The 15,596-nt window shown below is 39.5% G+C and overlaps 1 protein-coding gene across 1 annotated transcript; it reads right to left on the bottom strand.

Annotated features, from left to right (window-relative positions):
• Positions 1–9,540: 9,540 nt before the first annotated feature.
• Positions 9,541–13,156, bottom strand: LOC134653676 (inhibin beta chain). Its single transcript, XM_063509069.1, has 5 exons — positions 13,104–13,156; positions 12,201–12,560; positions 11,517–11,778; positions 10,860–11,017; positions 9,541–10,211 (listed from the first exon to the last, which is right to left on the bottom strand). Exons 1-4 carry the CDS (start codon positions 13,154–13,156, stop codon positions 10,871–10,873), a joined length of 822 nt encoding a protein of 273 aa, XP_063365139.1. The 3' UTR covers positions 9,541–10,211; positions 10,860–10,870.
• Between the last annotated feature and the right edge of the window lie 2,440 nt (positions 13,157–15,596).

Here is a 15,596-nt window from a genome sequence, read left to right as displayed (position 1 = left end):
GTATCGGCAAAATCATGTACGAGTAGGTATCGTTACATTATTCTAAGGGTTTTAAATTAAAAAATAGGGATATTTTTGAATTTAAAACCCTTATATTCCTTAGAATAATAGTTTAAAACAGATTGCAGAATGTGTACAAAATTTGTACGCGGGGTACAAATTCAATTCTATCTTCAATTCTATCCTGGCCCAGGTCAGGACCTGATGGATGCCCTGACATCCGACGTAGTTACCTGGCATAACAACCTCAAAGTTGTACTCTGATTGCCTAGTCGTGCATGCCATACGATTAAATAATAGATGATTAAATCGTAAGTATTAGAGCTACTTACCACCCCGCGACAGATCGGCGCCGCGTTGTCTCCGGACATCGATCGCACGCACGACAACTGCGACTGATAAATCGGAGAGTCTCAATCGTACAGTGCAGGGTTGTCAAAACTAACGAACGTTATTGTTTGTCGGAAATATAATGTAATTACCGAAAGCCAATTCGCTATGAAATGCAAGGTGGACTTTGATGTTTCAGTTTTTAAGTCTAATTTTATTTACGCATGATTTTTGATACTAGGTACTTAAGCCTACTTAGGTAATGAATTTATGCTATACATACTATATGTGACGTCCAGGCGCCGTTGTGTACTGGGTGACCAAATGAAACAACTGTTATCGCTAGGTACCTAACAAATTAATTATATATAAATATATTTATATAGATTATTGTTTGCTTAACCTATTCACAAGTAAAACTAAATATACTTGACGTGGTACCTCTACTATGAATAGAGTAACATTGCTACTTTATTTGACATTGGATTATCTATAAGTATTATAAATTGCCTCATATATATTAACATCATACAAGACAAGTAAAACTGAGTCAATCTTTAATGTGAGATTCAAACTTTGCGTGTGCAAACAACATGTGCAATCTTTAATCTTATTGCAATCAAAAAAACGAAAACTTAAAAAGTAATGGCTCATGTTTAGGTATTTTATGACAATAGGTTCTTGGCAAGATGACAGAGAGAGAATAACAGAATCCTCCTACAAACGATAAAGTAAAGTAATAAAGCAAACACTAGAAATAGTGCCTAAGAATTCTCACAAACAAAATTCTTTAAAGCTGGGTATTGACCCAGCCTGCCCTAGTAGCACGGTCGCATTTTTATCGTTTATCACCATGCCTGTCACGTTCTAACAAGTATGTAAGTGCGAAAGTGACGGGCATAGTGATAGTCGATAAAAACGACGGCCGTGCTGAGCCCGCTGGTTACCATAATGGCTACCGTAGGTACTGTACAATAAGGGAAAAAAAAGGAAAATATTATGATTTTTAAGTAAGAAGACCTTATTAAGGTTGATACACATCGCAAATACATGCTGCCGCTCCAGCATCATGCTTATAAACTCACGCATGCACTCGCCTTTTGTATTGTATGAGATTATATGCAAAATGTCACATCGGTTGTGTTCGGTGCCTTCTGAATTAGTTACCTAATCTTTATAATCGCTCGAAAAACCCTTGCTTACATAAAATTGATTACCCTACCTCTATGATTGTCTACTCATGCTGCCATTAGGTACTACTACTAGGTACAATATAAAAGTTTCATAAATAGTAGTAGGTAATTAAATTTTTTCTGCAAAATGCCGTAAATTTATGATACGGGTACAAGTTAGAGGAAGGTTAAATTGTAGTACTTTACAGGAAATATTTTTTCCAAATATATTTGTAAAATTGAAAATCTACCTGAATCTATATTAGTAGGTATGCCTATTCCCGAGGCCATCCATCTATACCTACGCCTTAAGTGAACTGGAACAGTAGGCAGAGGCACCAATTATATAATTTTCGCTGCTTATTACATAATTTTGAATTAAATAAATACATAGCAGGTTACTCTACTAACATATATGTAGTTCCGTTTCAGTCTGACGTGAAAAACCTTGGTCTTATTGTTGACAGTGGTTTGACTTGGACCTCCCAGGTGTCTGACGTTTGTCGCAAAGTTACCAACATGCTGAGATCTCTTTATAGGTTCAAGCACTTTCTCCCCGTCAGCACTAAAACACTTATTATTCAGGCATTGGTGTTGCCCGTGATTGATTATGCGGATGTGTGTTACTCTAATATTAGCCAGGAGTTACTCAACAAACTAGACAGGCTACTGAATAGTTGTATTAGGTTTATATATGGGCTTCGTAAATACGATCACGTATCGGCCTTCCGCCGCAAACTGAACTGGCTTCCCATTCGTGAACGTAGGTCACTAAGAATTCTTTGCACCCTCTTTTCTATATTATTTGATCCAGCCGCCCCCGACTACCTTAAATCTAAATTTAATTTTGTAGCACCGCGTCCCGGTTGCGAGTTACGTACATCTCGAAGTCTTAAACTGACTATTCCCCATCACCGCACTAGCTTTATTTCCAACTCTTTTGTCCTTCAGGCTATTCGTCTATGGAATGATCTCCCTCTTCCCTTAAGGCAAGCACAGAGCAAATTTTCTTTTAAAGTCAAATTACGTAAACATCTCACTAACTCGCTTAAAAATAAATGATCCGCATGTTACTTGTATACTTGGGTACATAATATAATATAGTATAATATAATATATTTATTTATATATGTATTTATGCATGTTTGTAGGTATATGTGTAATATTAGAATATATAGAATATATATTTATATATATGTGTAAGTGTATAATTAGAATATTGTTTAGAATACTTAACTTGATTTGTGTTTCATATTTCTTCTCTTTGTCTACAATCCTGCACTAAGTATAAGTTTTCTGTTTGACCCATTGGTTGACTGGTAGAGAATGCCTTAAGGCATTAAGTCCGCCATTTGTACAAATTTTATCGTGCAATAAAGTTTAAATAAATAAAATTATGTCAGTTTATTACTATTTTGCCTCCCTATTAAGTCTAATGGTGGTATCTGGGACATTTTGGATGACCTATGACAAGATCCTATCGTTAGTACCAACCAACTCTATATCGCGTCTACTAGACTTGTTACTAGGTACATTTGACCCTTTTGGCTTGTTAGTACTGGGTAGTTGAACATAATACTAATTATACCTTGTTTATATCGTAGGTAAGCGTTATGATTTCGCTGTATCATTTATTTTATTTTGCTAGTACCAGTGGAACATTCAACCTACTACTTATTTATTTTGCCAGTACCAGTTGAACGTTTCAATTCAACCTACTAATTATTTGTTTTGCTAGTACCAATTGAACAATTTCAACCTACTACTTATTTGTTTTGCTAGTACCAGTTGAACATATCAACCTACTACTTATTTGTTTTGCTAGTACCAGTTGAACACTTCAACCTACTACTTATTTGTTTTGCTAGTACTAGTTGAACGTTCCATCCTACTAATTATTTGTTTTGCGTCATTAGTAGTTAATTATACCAACTGCAGCATAGATGTGATGTACAGTTTACTTCTTGTAATTTATTTTTCTTGTTAGTCCGACTCCGACTTACTACTCAATTCATTTGATGCTGAGTTTACGTGTCTACTCCTACAGTAAAACAATAACAAAGCCCTCGGCATTCATCAGTCTAAGTACATATCTATACGATACGATACGATACGATACGATCATTTATTGATAAAAATATTTTTACATGTCAAGTCTTAATACTAGGTACTTAAAATATACTTATCACTTACTTAGTTTGGTTAACTAACCAGTAAAGTTGCCATGAGTTATAAAAATCAATTTAATGTCACATACATATTTATATTGCTTAGTCTGGCACTCGAAAATAAGCGTCCAACGAGTAGTAGGCCTCAGCCACTAGTTTATTTTTAAGTTTATTTTTAAACGAGCAGTAGCTAGTGGTATTTCTTATTTCTTGTGGCAATGCATTGTATATCTTGGGCCCCATCGTGTGCATACATTTTTTTGACTTGGCGAGTCGTGTTCGAGGAGGTCGCAGTTCGTCGCACCTCCTGCTATTTGCCCCACGTGCGTCACCACGGGTAGGAAAGTGCGAAAGATTACGTCGCACGTACTTAGCTACCTCGAGAATGTATACACACGGTAAGGTGAGTATTTTGGTGGCTTTAAATAGCTCTTGAGCTGGATGGTCCCATGGGACCCCTGATATACAACGGATCGCGCGTTTCTGCATAAGGAATGGTCTCATTCGGTCAGCAGCATCCCCCCACAGGTCTACACCATATGTAAGTAAGGAATGGGCGTAGCCAAAATAGGCTTTTCTGACATTGGCCGGGTCGAGACTAGGTCGCAGTCTACCTAGTGCGAAGCAGGCAGACGACAGGCGGTCACATAACCAGTCAATGTGTGGGCTCCATGAAAGTTTGCTATCTATAAGAAGACCGAGATATTTTACTTGATCAACCTGTGGGACGAGCTGGCCGCCGCACGTGATGAGCAGCGGTTGGTCGTTTTTACCACGCAAACAGAAATGAACTATATTCGTTTTGTCTACATTAAGTATCATACCGTTGACTGAAAGCCACGATGCTACTTGGTTCATTACGGTAGGAAATCTATAGTTCTTGACTCACTTGACATCGTAACGGTCCTTGATAATTTTACTGATCCGTTACCTGCTAGCATTCTTTATTGTCATAACATACCTATGTATATATAAATACATGTTAAGTCGACACCAAGTTAGGTAACAGCGATTCATACCATTTCAATTGATTATAAGTAGGTATTATAACAGGTTATTTTAATCGAACAATATTTCTTTTAGGACATAAGGTCCCTAAAAATTTATACAACTATACCGACTTAATATGCAGGTTTCTCAATAGGTTTCCTTATGTAAAAATATCTTAGTAATTACACAACTAAGTAGGTAGGTATATTTTAAGTATGAACGGCAAATACACAACAACTCATAATAATCGTGATTTCCGCGAAGATAGTTTGATTATTTACCCTTTATATCATATGAATTCTAATATACGGTTTTGAATCAGAAAATAAACCATGTACCAACTGTATTTGTAACACGCAAACCATCAGCATATTCGTTTCTGTCACTTCATGGAAAAATTAATACACCGGTGCCACATCATTCTAATAATGCAACATGAGTACATTATTTTTTGTAGGATTTTCCCAATTATTGATCTATCTTGCATTGATTGCACTTTTGGATTTACAATTGGTAACCAGGCTCACGAACAGTAGCTACTGTCAAAGAGTTAGTGTAATAAGCAAGCGCATATTTCTTCTTTGCTTGGTAAACATTCCTCCCGAGCTACCTACCATCAATTACTCACTAAATAGTTGTAAAGTTAACTACTGTTCTTATGTAAACAGTCGACAAAATCAACTGTGCATATACATAATTGTTTTTATTAACATTGATTGTAAACAAAACTATAAAATTAGGTATTTATATTTATTATTATTGGGGTGGTATCGGGCCTTTGAGTGTCACGTCGACCACGTATTGATCTATGGTGACGGCCCTTTAAAGTTCATTACTAATGCCCGTTGCATCCAGAAAATTACAGATGCTTTGGGCCGTAACGTTCTGTACCTCATAGGGTTGCAATACATGTCGCCCTAATTAGGTATAAAATTAGGTATAGGTACAAGATCTACCTTTTTACAGTTTTGCACTAATATTTAAATTCTGCACTAGTTTCTTTAATACTCCTCTGACGTGAGTTTGGAATTTCATAACCTAGTTACGTAACAAAGTCGTTGCAATTTTAATATTTCCGTATTATGTACAACCGTACGTCACTCGTTACAATATCACCTCGCCCAAACTTTTGTATTGCCTGAATACAATCGGGAGCTCGGGAGCAAATGGACAACTACGGTAGCTATTAGGTTAGGGTTTCCATACCTTAGGTATTTTGTTTTTTTTCCGCCACCGTTACCTTTCCTTTTCGTAATTTTTTTTGGTGATGTTTTATCCTCGTCGCCATTTGTGACGTCCAGGCGCCGTTGTGTACTGGGTGACCAAATGAAACAACTGTTATCGCTTGTGCACTCCGCAGCCACGCGCACGCCATGACACTTCCCTATGGAGTGAAGCTAGCGGGTAGTTGCGTCGTACTGTTTATTGTGTAACCGTCACACTATACATACATAGTAATCTAAGTAGTACACCCTGCTTGTAAACATTACTGAGATTTAATGCAGGTAGGTACCTACCTGCTGATTAAATAATAACCAATCTACCTCCTACCTTTAACTATCTGATGATTAATGATAGACCTCAAGTTAGACCAAACTCAAGCTATAAACAAGCCATTAATTTTAAAAGTTAAACGAAGGGACATAGATATGATTAATATACATTAAATTGCGTAAAAATATTTTCTATAATATTAATGTCCGGAGAGGAAAATGGGGACTACGCTTTATGGAGAAGCGGTCTTTTCCTTTCGTTTTAATCATCTGTAGTTTTGGCAGCCCTACGAAGTAGATGGACGCTCCAGACTCTTTTATGCCCGGATGTTTTATTGTGCGTCTGCCTACATTTTAAGAGATTACTAAGCATAAATAGAATACTGCGGTTGGGTCGATAATTATGGTTTGAATTTCTGGCGGAGACTGCACTACTAGTAAAAATTATGAATAAAATTGTTAGGTGTACCTTTGTTTTATTTTCCAATTTTCATACTTTCTCATTTCATTGTAATTAGTAATTAGGTAAGAATGTATTTCTTACTGATAGTGTTTATTCCACAAATTACGGTACCTTAATTAATACCCATCCTAAAACCTCATTAAGTCATTAATATCAAATAAATTTATTTAATTTAAGATAATGTCATTCACCCTTCCGCAAGGGACAGATCTGGGGGACCTAAGATAGGTGGGTAAGTTTTATTAGTTTTAATTTATATATTTTATACTTAATTTTAATAATAGTTGATAATATAATTTCTGACTTTACAAAAAAAAAAAATAAGAAAATAACTATTAGGTATTTAAAAGTGGAAAAATTATTGTCTTGGGTGAGACTTGCACTCACGGCCTCTGGATCGATACTCCAGCGCTCTGCCATCTAAGCCACCAAGACCTCATCCATAGCCAGCAAAACAGACCCAAACTACATCAAAACAGACCCAAGACAGTAATTTTTCCCACTTTTAAATTTATGGCTATATAATGTATTTAATGTATGTTATTTAATTTACTGCAAACAATTCTTTCACGGATGCTCTACCGTGGAAGTGGAATCAATTACCTTAAAATTACTTACTCTTTATGAAACTCTTTCTTATAAGTATATACGAGGGGTATTCAAAATATTCTCGGTATGAGAATGAAAACAAACAAGTACGAAAAGTTTGATATTTTTATTTTTCAATGTACTCCCCCCCTATGTTCATACACTTAAAAGATCGATCAATTTTTTTTTTAATCCTGCATAAAAATATTTTTTATCTTTGGTGTAAAAATGCTCCTCCACTGCCGCCTTCAATGCTTCATCATCGGAAAATTTATTTCCACGCAGATCCTTTTTAAGATTGGGGAACAAAAAGAAGTCGCTGGGGGCTAAGTCCGGACTATACGGTGGGTGAGTAACAGTTTCAAACCCACATTCAACAATAGCTGCCTTGGCAATATGAGCAGTATGGACGGGGGCGTTGTCATGCAGAAGCATAACACCTTTGGTTAACTTTCCTCGCCTCTTTTCTTTGATTGCATCCTTTAATTGACGTAGAATGTTAGCGTAGTACTGTCCTGTGATATTTACACCTTTTTCTTTATAATCGATCAGTAATACTCCTTCACAATCCCAAAATATCGTGGCCATGACCTTGCCAGCTGAAGGGATGACCTTGAACTTCTTGGGATGAGCTGAACCCTTAATGTGCCACTGCATGGACTCTTGTTTACTCTCTGGGTCATAATGATGAACCCAGGTTTCATCTCCAGTAACTATTCTTTGCAGCACCTCATCAGGATTTTCACCGCACAGGTCAATAAAATCGGAACAACAAGCTACACGCATGTCTTTTTGAAGCCGAGTCAGCATTCGCGGAACCCATCTTGCACTTACTTTTGACATATTAAGATGGTCATGGATAATATCATGTACGGTACCAATAGAGAGATTGGTTACTTGTGCTATAGATTTTACCTTCACTCGACCATCTTCCAATATAAGTTTTTCCACTTTATCAATATTTTCTTGTGAAGTAGCTACTACAGGCCGGCCAGGTCTAGGGTCGTCTTCAACACTCTCCCTTCTACGTTTAAACTCGCTTGATCACTTTTGAATGGTAGATAAAGAAGGAACAGACTCACGGTAAACACAATCCATTTCCTCTTTTATGGTTTTTTGATTTTTACCATGTTTTGTCAAGAATTTTATCACGCATCGATTTTCTAATTTAGTTAACATTGTCAATTCCCACATGATGTTCATGTTTGTTCAGCAATTGCAGAAAAACAAAAGAACATCTCGGTTCGAATTATACTTTTTTTTAATGTCAATGAATAAACCTTAGCGGCCAGTAACGAAAGAAATTTTAGAAGAGGTTGTAAGATATCAATACCGAGAATATTTTGAACGCCCCTCGTACCTAGTAGTACGTAGGTAGTAGTAGCTGTAGTAGTAGGTACGTATAGTAATAAGTAGTAATGGTAGCATGAGTAGATAGGTAATAATTATTTTGAAGCAAGGGATTTTCAAGCGATTAAAAAGAATAGGTACTCGTAACTAATTCAGAAGTCATGCAACACAACCGATGTGACATCTTGCATATAATCCCATACAATACAAAAGGCGAGTGCGTGCGTGAGTTTTTAAGCATGATGCTGGAGCGGCGGTATGTATTTGATGTGTAACAACCTTAATAAGGTCTTCTAACTTAAAAATAATTTATTTTCCTTATGTACAGTACGGTAGCCATTATGGTAACCAAGCTGGGTCAATACCCAGCTTTAAATAATTTTGTTTGTGAAAATTCTTAGGTACTATTTCTAGTGTTTGCTTTATTACCTACTTGACTTTATCGTTCGTAGGAGGATTCTGTTATTTTCTCTTTGTCATCTTGCCAAGTATTGTCATAAAAGACCTAATCTTAAGAATTTTTTTAAGTTTTCGTTTTTTTTATTGCAATGAGATTAAAGATGAAATGAATGTTGTTTGCACACGCATCAAAGTTTTGATCTCACATTAAAGATAGTGTGAGGTATTTATTGTGATTCTTATGCAACCTAATTAAATGACTGGAAGAGATGAGAAGAGAATGCTTGAGTTGAGTTGTTATAAAAGAGTATTTCTCTGTAGGTATGTCCCAAATATTGTCTAGTTCAGTGGTGGGCAAACTTTCTTCATAGGGGGCCAATGCCATAAGTAGGTATATTAATTATTTCATAGGACCGGCGGCGGGCCGGATAAAATCCATTCGCGGGTCGGAGCTGGCCCGCGGGCCGTACTTTGCCCACCACTGGTCTAGTTTGTGTTTGAAGAAAATGATCCGCGAATAATTTTTGGCATCAATTTAATGATAGCCTATAAACTATTGTTGATGGATTAAATAAAAGAAGACGTAATAATTATGAAAAAGTTGATTTATTATTATAATTATAATAATTATTATAATACAGTTTACAATAATTACAAGCGATCACCAAAATGGTGAAAGAAAACGGCGTATTAAATTATTTAGGGCGTCTACACACGCGCTCGGAACGTCGCGGGCGCGCGGCGCGTCACGGCGCGGCGCGGCGCATCGCGTCGCCGATGCGATTGCACGCAGAAAGCCTATTTGACTTAACGGTAGGTATTTGTATAGGGAAGCTATGTAACATGATAGAGAAGCGTAACGTGCAACCGCAAGGACTTCAACTCAGATAATCTATACTAATATATCGCTTGGTAAAACAAAGACTTATTCTTTTATAATTGTTATACACTAGATAGATGTAGACACGTCTTTACTCATCCAACGTAATACATTACTATAGATTCCCTAAGTATATCACCCACGATGTAACCAGCGATTCGCGAGTAGACGACCATTAATTTTTATTCGTTTAGGATATAGTCTTTCGAACGCGAGGAACAAAATATTACACATGTCGAGAATATTATTTATAATCGAGTCGGATAATCTGAGTCGAGAGCGGCAGAAGCGCGAGCGGGCGCGGTCGCGGGCGCGGGTGCGGCAGCGGGCGGTGGCGACGCTACTATGTACACACGCCAACACACACAGTTACACCATCTGGAAGGATAAACAAATGTTAACATTCTGAACAAACAAATAAAATGTCTTAGGCCCATTTGCACCATTCCACTAACCCGGGGTTAACCGGTTAAACCTGGAGTTACCATGGTAACCAGTACAATTTGACACTAGGTTAACGGTTTAACCGCTTAAACCTAGGTTAGTGGGATGGTGCAAGTGGACCTTATTGTCTTATGCACACGGAGTTCTTGAAATTAGAAAAACTAATTTGTTTAACATGGTCACCGCTTGGGACGCCTTAATACTGGTCGCAATGAGGACTATGTACTTACCCTACACTAGCGTCTCTCGAGCGTCGGCGTCTAGTTAACTCTATGGCTGCTGCTCGACGCAACGTTGACGCAACTGCACAGCAACGCCATTTTCCATAGCGCTGACTAGACGCCGACGCTCAATGGACGCTAGTGTGGTGTGGCTCATACATTTGTTGTCGGCGCCAGCGTCGAGCGTGCGGTTTATGACCGGAGCGTGTCGTTTGCTATAAAAATGGTTAGGGGCTTACAGTGTTAAAACAGCGGGCTACGGGCACTCTCCACACGACCATCTCGGGAAGGTCGCGCTTGTCGATATTGTAGCGCACAAGTGGATGATAGACAGACATAAACTGCCAAGTATATAGCTTACAGTGTTGGTGGCTACGGGCAGTCGCACTCCTCCACGACCATCTCGGGGAGGTCGCGCTTGACGATGTTGGAGTCTGCGCCGAAGTAGATGAGCGACAGCGCCGAGAAGCGCACCGGCGCGCAGCACGCCGCACGCTCCAGCCGCGCCGCCTCCACCACCTGCGCACACATTAGGTACTGAATAGTACTGAATACTGATCATCGTCATAGCTCCATAACGGCGACCCCGCGAGCTGAGGCGAGCTGATCCTTTAAGTTTTGGTGAACTTTATGCCTTTGTGGGGACAAACCATGACATGCCATGGTTGGGGAACCATGGTTATAAAATGAGGAGACTCGAAAGATTCGGCTGAACTGTTTAGACTTGACTGGATGCATTATGTAACCAGTTGTCAGTCTTTCATTTTGCAAAATCAAACAGATTGAAACAATGGCAAAAGGTCAAGAAATTTTGACAGTTCGTTTTGAGAGCCGCTTGGGAATATAGATGGAATTCGACAATGTTCCTATGTTCTACTTAAATCGCACTCCATCAGATACTAACTGGTTTTGTAGTAAATGGTGGGTAAGCCTGGGGTTTTACTCTCACAGAGCATAACCAAAAAAGTTTACTTCGAAATGTCATAGTTAAGTGGTAGATGAGTGGTAATTGTCTCACCTGCGAGTGGTAATTAAGGAAGGGTGCACAAGCACCGCGGCAATAGTTCGCGTAGTAGCCCTCCGGCGCGACTATCCAGTCGTCCCAGCCGAGCGCTCGGAAGCTCACGTAGTAGGTCTGCCGGCAGCAGCGGCCGTGCGAGTTGGCGTCGCAGTCGAGCGCCCGGCGGCGGCGTGGCGGCGGCGGCGACAGGCGGAGGCGGAGCAGCGGCCGCGCTGCTTGACCGCCGCCCAGCCGCAGCCGCACGCGGCCCGTGCAGCCACTGTAAAACATACATTAAAAGTCCCTTTCAGGGGTGTTCAAGCCCTTGTCCCTGGTCAAGAGTTATGAAGAAACTGATTGCTGTAACCACACAGTAGCAATGCTGGAGTGGCAGTAACAGAGACCTTTACAGGTGACAGTAGCGACAGTACCCATGTGTAATATCTAGAAACCATAAAATTAGAGGGAAACCCAAGGGGAGTCATGGTAGTATAACAACTCAATAACCCTTAGGTACCTAAAGACACCTCAGATATTGAGACTCTCTGCTACAGACAATTATGTCGTAAATCGTAAAACAGTGACGTAAATGTATGAAGGTTTTTATACATATTAGAAGAAGAAATAGAGGACAATAGGTGGTGTTGAATAAAGCCTTGGCATGTCACACTTTGGGAGTATAAACCTAAGGTGAGGGCTAACCCAGTGCAGTCAAGCAGTAGCCTGAGCGGCTGGTGCGCGCCCTGCGCCGCCCAGCGCCTCGCAGCCGCCGTGACATCCAGCCGCTGCCAGCCGCCCTTGAGCCGCGTCACGCCCGCCAGCTCGCCCACGCTGCCGTTCCCGCTCACGGTGAACGCCCACAGCGTGTACTGAGCTCGCGGGCCGGCCTCAGCCAGCACCAGCAGCTCGGCGGACGCGACAGAGAGACTGTCGCCGTCTCGCTCCTCCTGGCCCAGGCGGAACTCGATCAGCCGCTGGCCGTTTAGGATGTCACCTGCAAGAATACGATCTTCGAAAACTTGCTCCAAACCCGAACTGATTAGTGGGAACTGCTCAGCACAACTACCACACAACTACCAGTGCTTGCAAAAATTCTTAAGAAGTGTTAGTATTAGAGTTTTTCAGCTTCGTGGAGACATCCTTGACAGATTGAACGGTAGATTATGAAGGCATTTCTAGTTATTTGGCAGAGACTTAATTCTTGAAATACCTTGACAATAAATTTATACAAAAATGTGTCCACAGTCATTTGGCAAACGCAATCAGTTGTGTTGAACAAGAACCAACACTCTCACAGCTCTCAAGCTTACTGCCTAAACCCTACGTTTCCCTACGGTCCCTACCTACAGCGAAATGACTCATAATAGTGTAGCGGTTATGACGAGGGAAGGAAGGGATGGGACCGGTAGGGTACGCTCGGTGGTCGCCCTTGGCTGTAGACTACGCTCACCCGGTCGCTTCGCTCGCTCGGTTCGCTTGCTCGAACGAGCGAATCGATTCGTGCTCGCGCTAGCCGAGCGTACAACCTACTTTACATTTTATATCCTAATGTATTAAGGAGTATTTTTTTTGCAAGTCTTGTGCTAAGACGTCACAACCACGTACACGGCTGTTGTGATAAGAAGGTATATAAAGTTGTTGTTTAAATACTGATCCATTTTTCAGTCGATGTGGAGCGGCTGCTGGTCACCTCAGGTCCTGTTGAAGAAGAAAACTAAGTCAGTATTAAAGACTTATTAGGATACGTACCTATTAGGTATTAACCTTTTACCCAACAGCGCAACACAAAAGAGGGTAATGTGTTCATCAGTCTAGGTATATTTGTAACTTTGTGGTACTCTAAGAGATCAAACGCACGTGTTGTTTTTGATTTGTTTTAATTGTTTACGAGTTTAGGACTCGTGTGTTACTAAAAACATGGAAGTAAGAATTTAACAATATCGTTACAATTGGATGGTGTATTGTAAAAAAAATGGACTTGTCGAGTAGGATTATGTATTCTTAATAAGGTTTTTTCTTTTAAATAAATATTATTCTTATTCTTCTTTTTTATTCTTCTAGGATATCGTTTTGGCCATGGAATTGCCATCTATTAGGATCTATGACCATTTACAGATTTTTTTTGCCTAACTTAGTTTATTCGGTTTGTTGATTCATCGGTATAGGGATATCGCTTTGAACTCATAAATGTCATAATGTAACGTTCAAACCCATAGGCACGTTAGGAACGTATACATTCGTGTAACGAATGTGTGTAACCCGGATATTTCCACTGACTGGCGATCAAAGCGCTGTGCATTGTGACCCCTCGTCTGATTACACTGGCTGCAGTAGAACCTCGATAACAAGCTCAAGGGAAACGGTAATAAGTTCGTGGTTAACTTCTATAATGTATATTATGACATCTACTTTAAATTATTAAATTAAATTTTATTAAATTAAAATAGGTACATACATTTTACAGTAACTTATAAAAACAAAATCTAAAATAATATTCTAGTTATTTATGTCCAAAAATAAACTTTAAATTACGTATAATTTTAGTTTAGTAGTGTGACTTATAAAAAACACAAATAAAAATATTAAAAAAATAATTAGATTTAGTCCATGGTTTCACTAACGATTTTTCGTTTTATACCTAAGGGGTATCGATCGACTATAGATTTTTCACCATAAACAGTTTTCGAGTTAGAGAGTTAAAAATAAAAATTAGGTACTAGATGTATAATTATACAAACAAAACCGTAAAGTATGGTCTTATTGTTTTCTTCCATTTATAGAAATCTGTTTCTAGAAGTCAACTCTTATGTTTAGAGAATTTCGAGTTATGAAGGTAGAAATCGTACCTACATTTTGTTAAGGCCGGGGCATTTCGCCTTATCCACGTTCCGTTCGAGTTATCGAGGTCACACTGTATTTCCGTCCTAAATATAACAAGAACTTTTGTCACTAGGACAGTTCAAGCCAGTTATGCCTTTTTTCTCCTAAAGCTAAGAACATATATCTTGGACACGTGTAAGCTCGCAGTTCTATTAAGTCATTATTATTTTTAGAATAGAAACAAACTTAGTAAGTAAATAAAAAATATCGGAAAAAGCTACTGTATGTTTCTTTGCTCATTCAATAACTATTCTAGTACAGATTGAGCCTAAAGATAACTCAACCAACTTTAACAACATATTTCTATACATAATTTGCATAGGTGAAAAACTTGCCTTAGGTTCAGAGAGCGGAGTTTTTGAAAAATGGTAAGTACCTCTTTAAATTGCAATACGGTTGCAAAAAAATTAATTAGCTATGTTCAGGATTTTCTCTATAGACTTCAGAGATTCGAACTCCGGCTTTTTGAATTTAGAAATTTACGAAAAATTACGTCCGTACTTGACAGACTGATCAACCTGGCCCGGCGCGCCGCGGCGGTTTTCTATGAAACTTTCCATACAGTCAAATTTAGCGAACTCTTTAACGATGACATACAGTTTGGTGTAGCCGACCCTTAGTGCATTGCTCCAATCACTTGTGAGCCCGACGCCACGCTGCACGCCCCGCCGAACGCTCCGCTTCGAGCGTCCACCCAGGCCGCGTAGCCATAGCCAATGTGCCAATCGCTAACGCTCAGTAGCGATCGAAACGCAACTGCACTATCGCACTAATATGAAATAGCTCCTCTACACGATGGGCCAACGCCGGCCACTCCAAGGGACGCAGCCATGCGGTATAATAAGATAGCAATAAGTATCACTTGCTCCCTCTAACGTGTAAATGCGTCCCTTGGAGTGGCCGGCGTTGGCCCATCGTGTAGAGCAGCCAGAAGAGTGATAGAGAGATACAAAGCGATTCGATGGAGAAGCGATAGCGATTGTCACCTTGGCCAGGCGGCCTAGACAAGGTGACGATCGCTTGCGCTTCTTTGTGTTGCTTTGTCAGTTATCACATCTATTTATATTAGTGCGACAGTGACAGTTGCGTTTCATTCGCCACGTAGCGTTAGCGATTGGCATGTTGTCTACGGGGCCTACAGCCGTAGCAACGATGGCACACAGGCACAGCCTTGATTTTTACCACCATGGCCGGACAGAATTAGCCCCTTCAATAATG

This window comes from Cydia amplana, chromosome 13 (assembly GCF_948474715.1).
Source record: "Cydia amplana chromosome 13, ilCydAmpl1.1, whole genome shotgun sequence".
Lineage (NCBI taxonomy): Eukaryota > Metazoa > Arthropoda > Insecta > Lepidoptera > Tortricidae > Cydia > Cydia amplana.
The sequence above is the reverse complement of the archived record's forward strand: the minus strand, read 5'-3'. Positions and strand labels throughout refer to the sequence as shown.

Bases quoted from the DNA above. Each gene is read 5' to 3' on its own strand.
- LOC134653676 (XM_063509069.1), bottom strand. From the start codon at position 13,156: ATGGATCAGTATTTAAACAACAACTTTATATACCTTCTTATCACAACA. The intron at 12,561-13,103 runs GTACGTGGTTGT...GTTGTGTGGTAG, and splicing joins CTTCTTATCACAACAGCCGT to TTGTGCTGAGCAGTTCCCAC. The intron at 11,018-11,516 runs GTGAGACAATTA...ATGTGTGCGCAG, and splicing joins TCCTTAATTACCACTCGCAG to GTGGTGGAGGCGGCGCGGCT.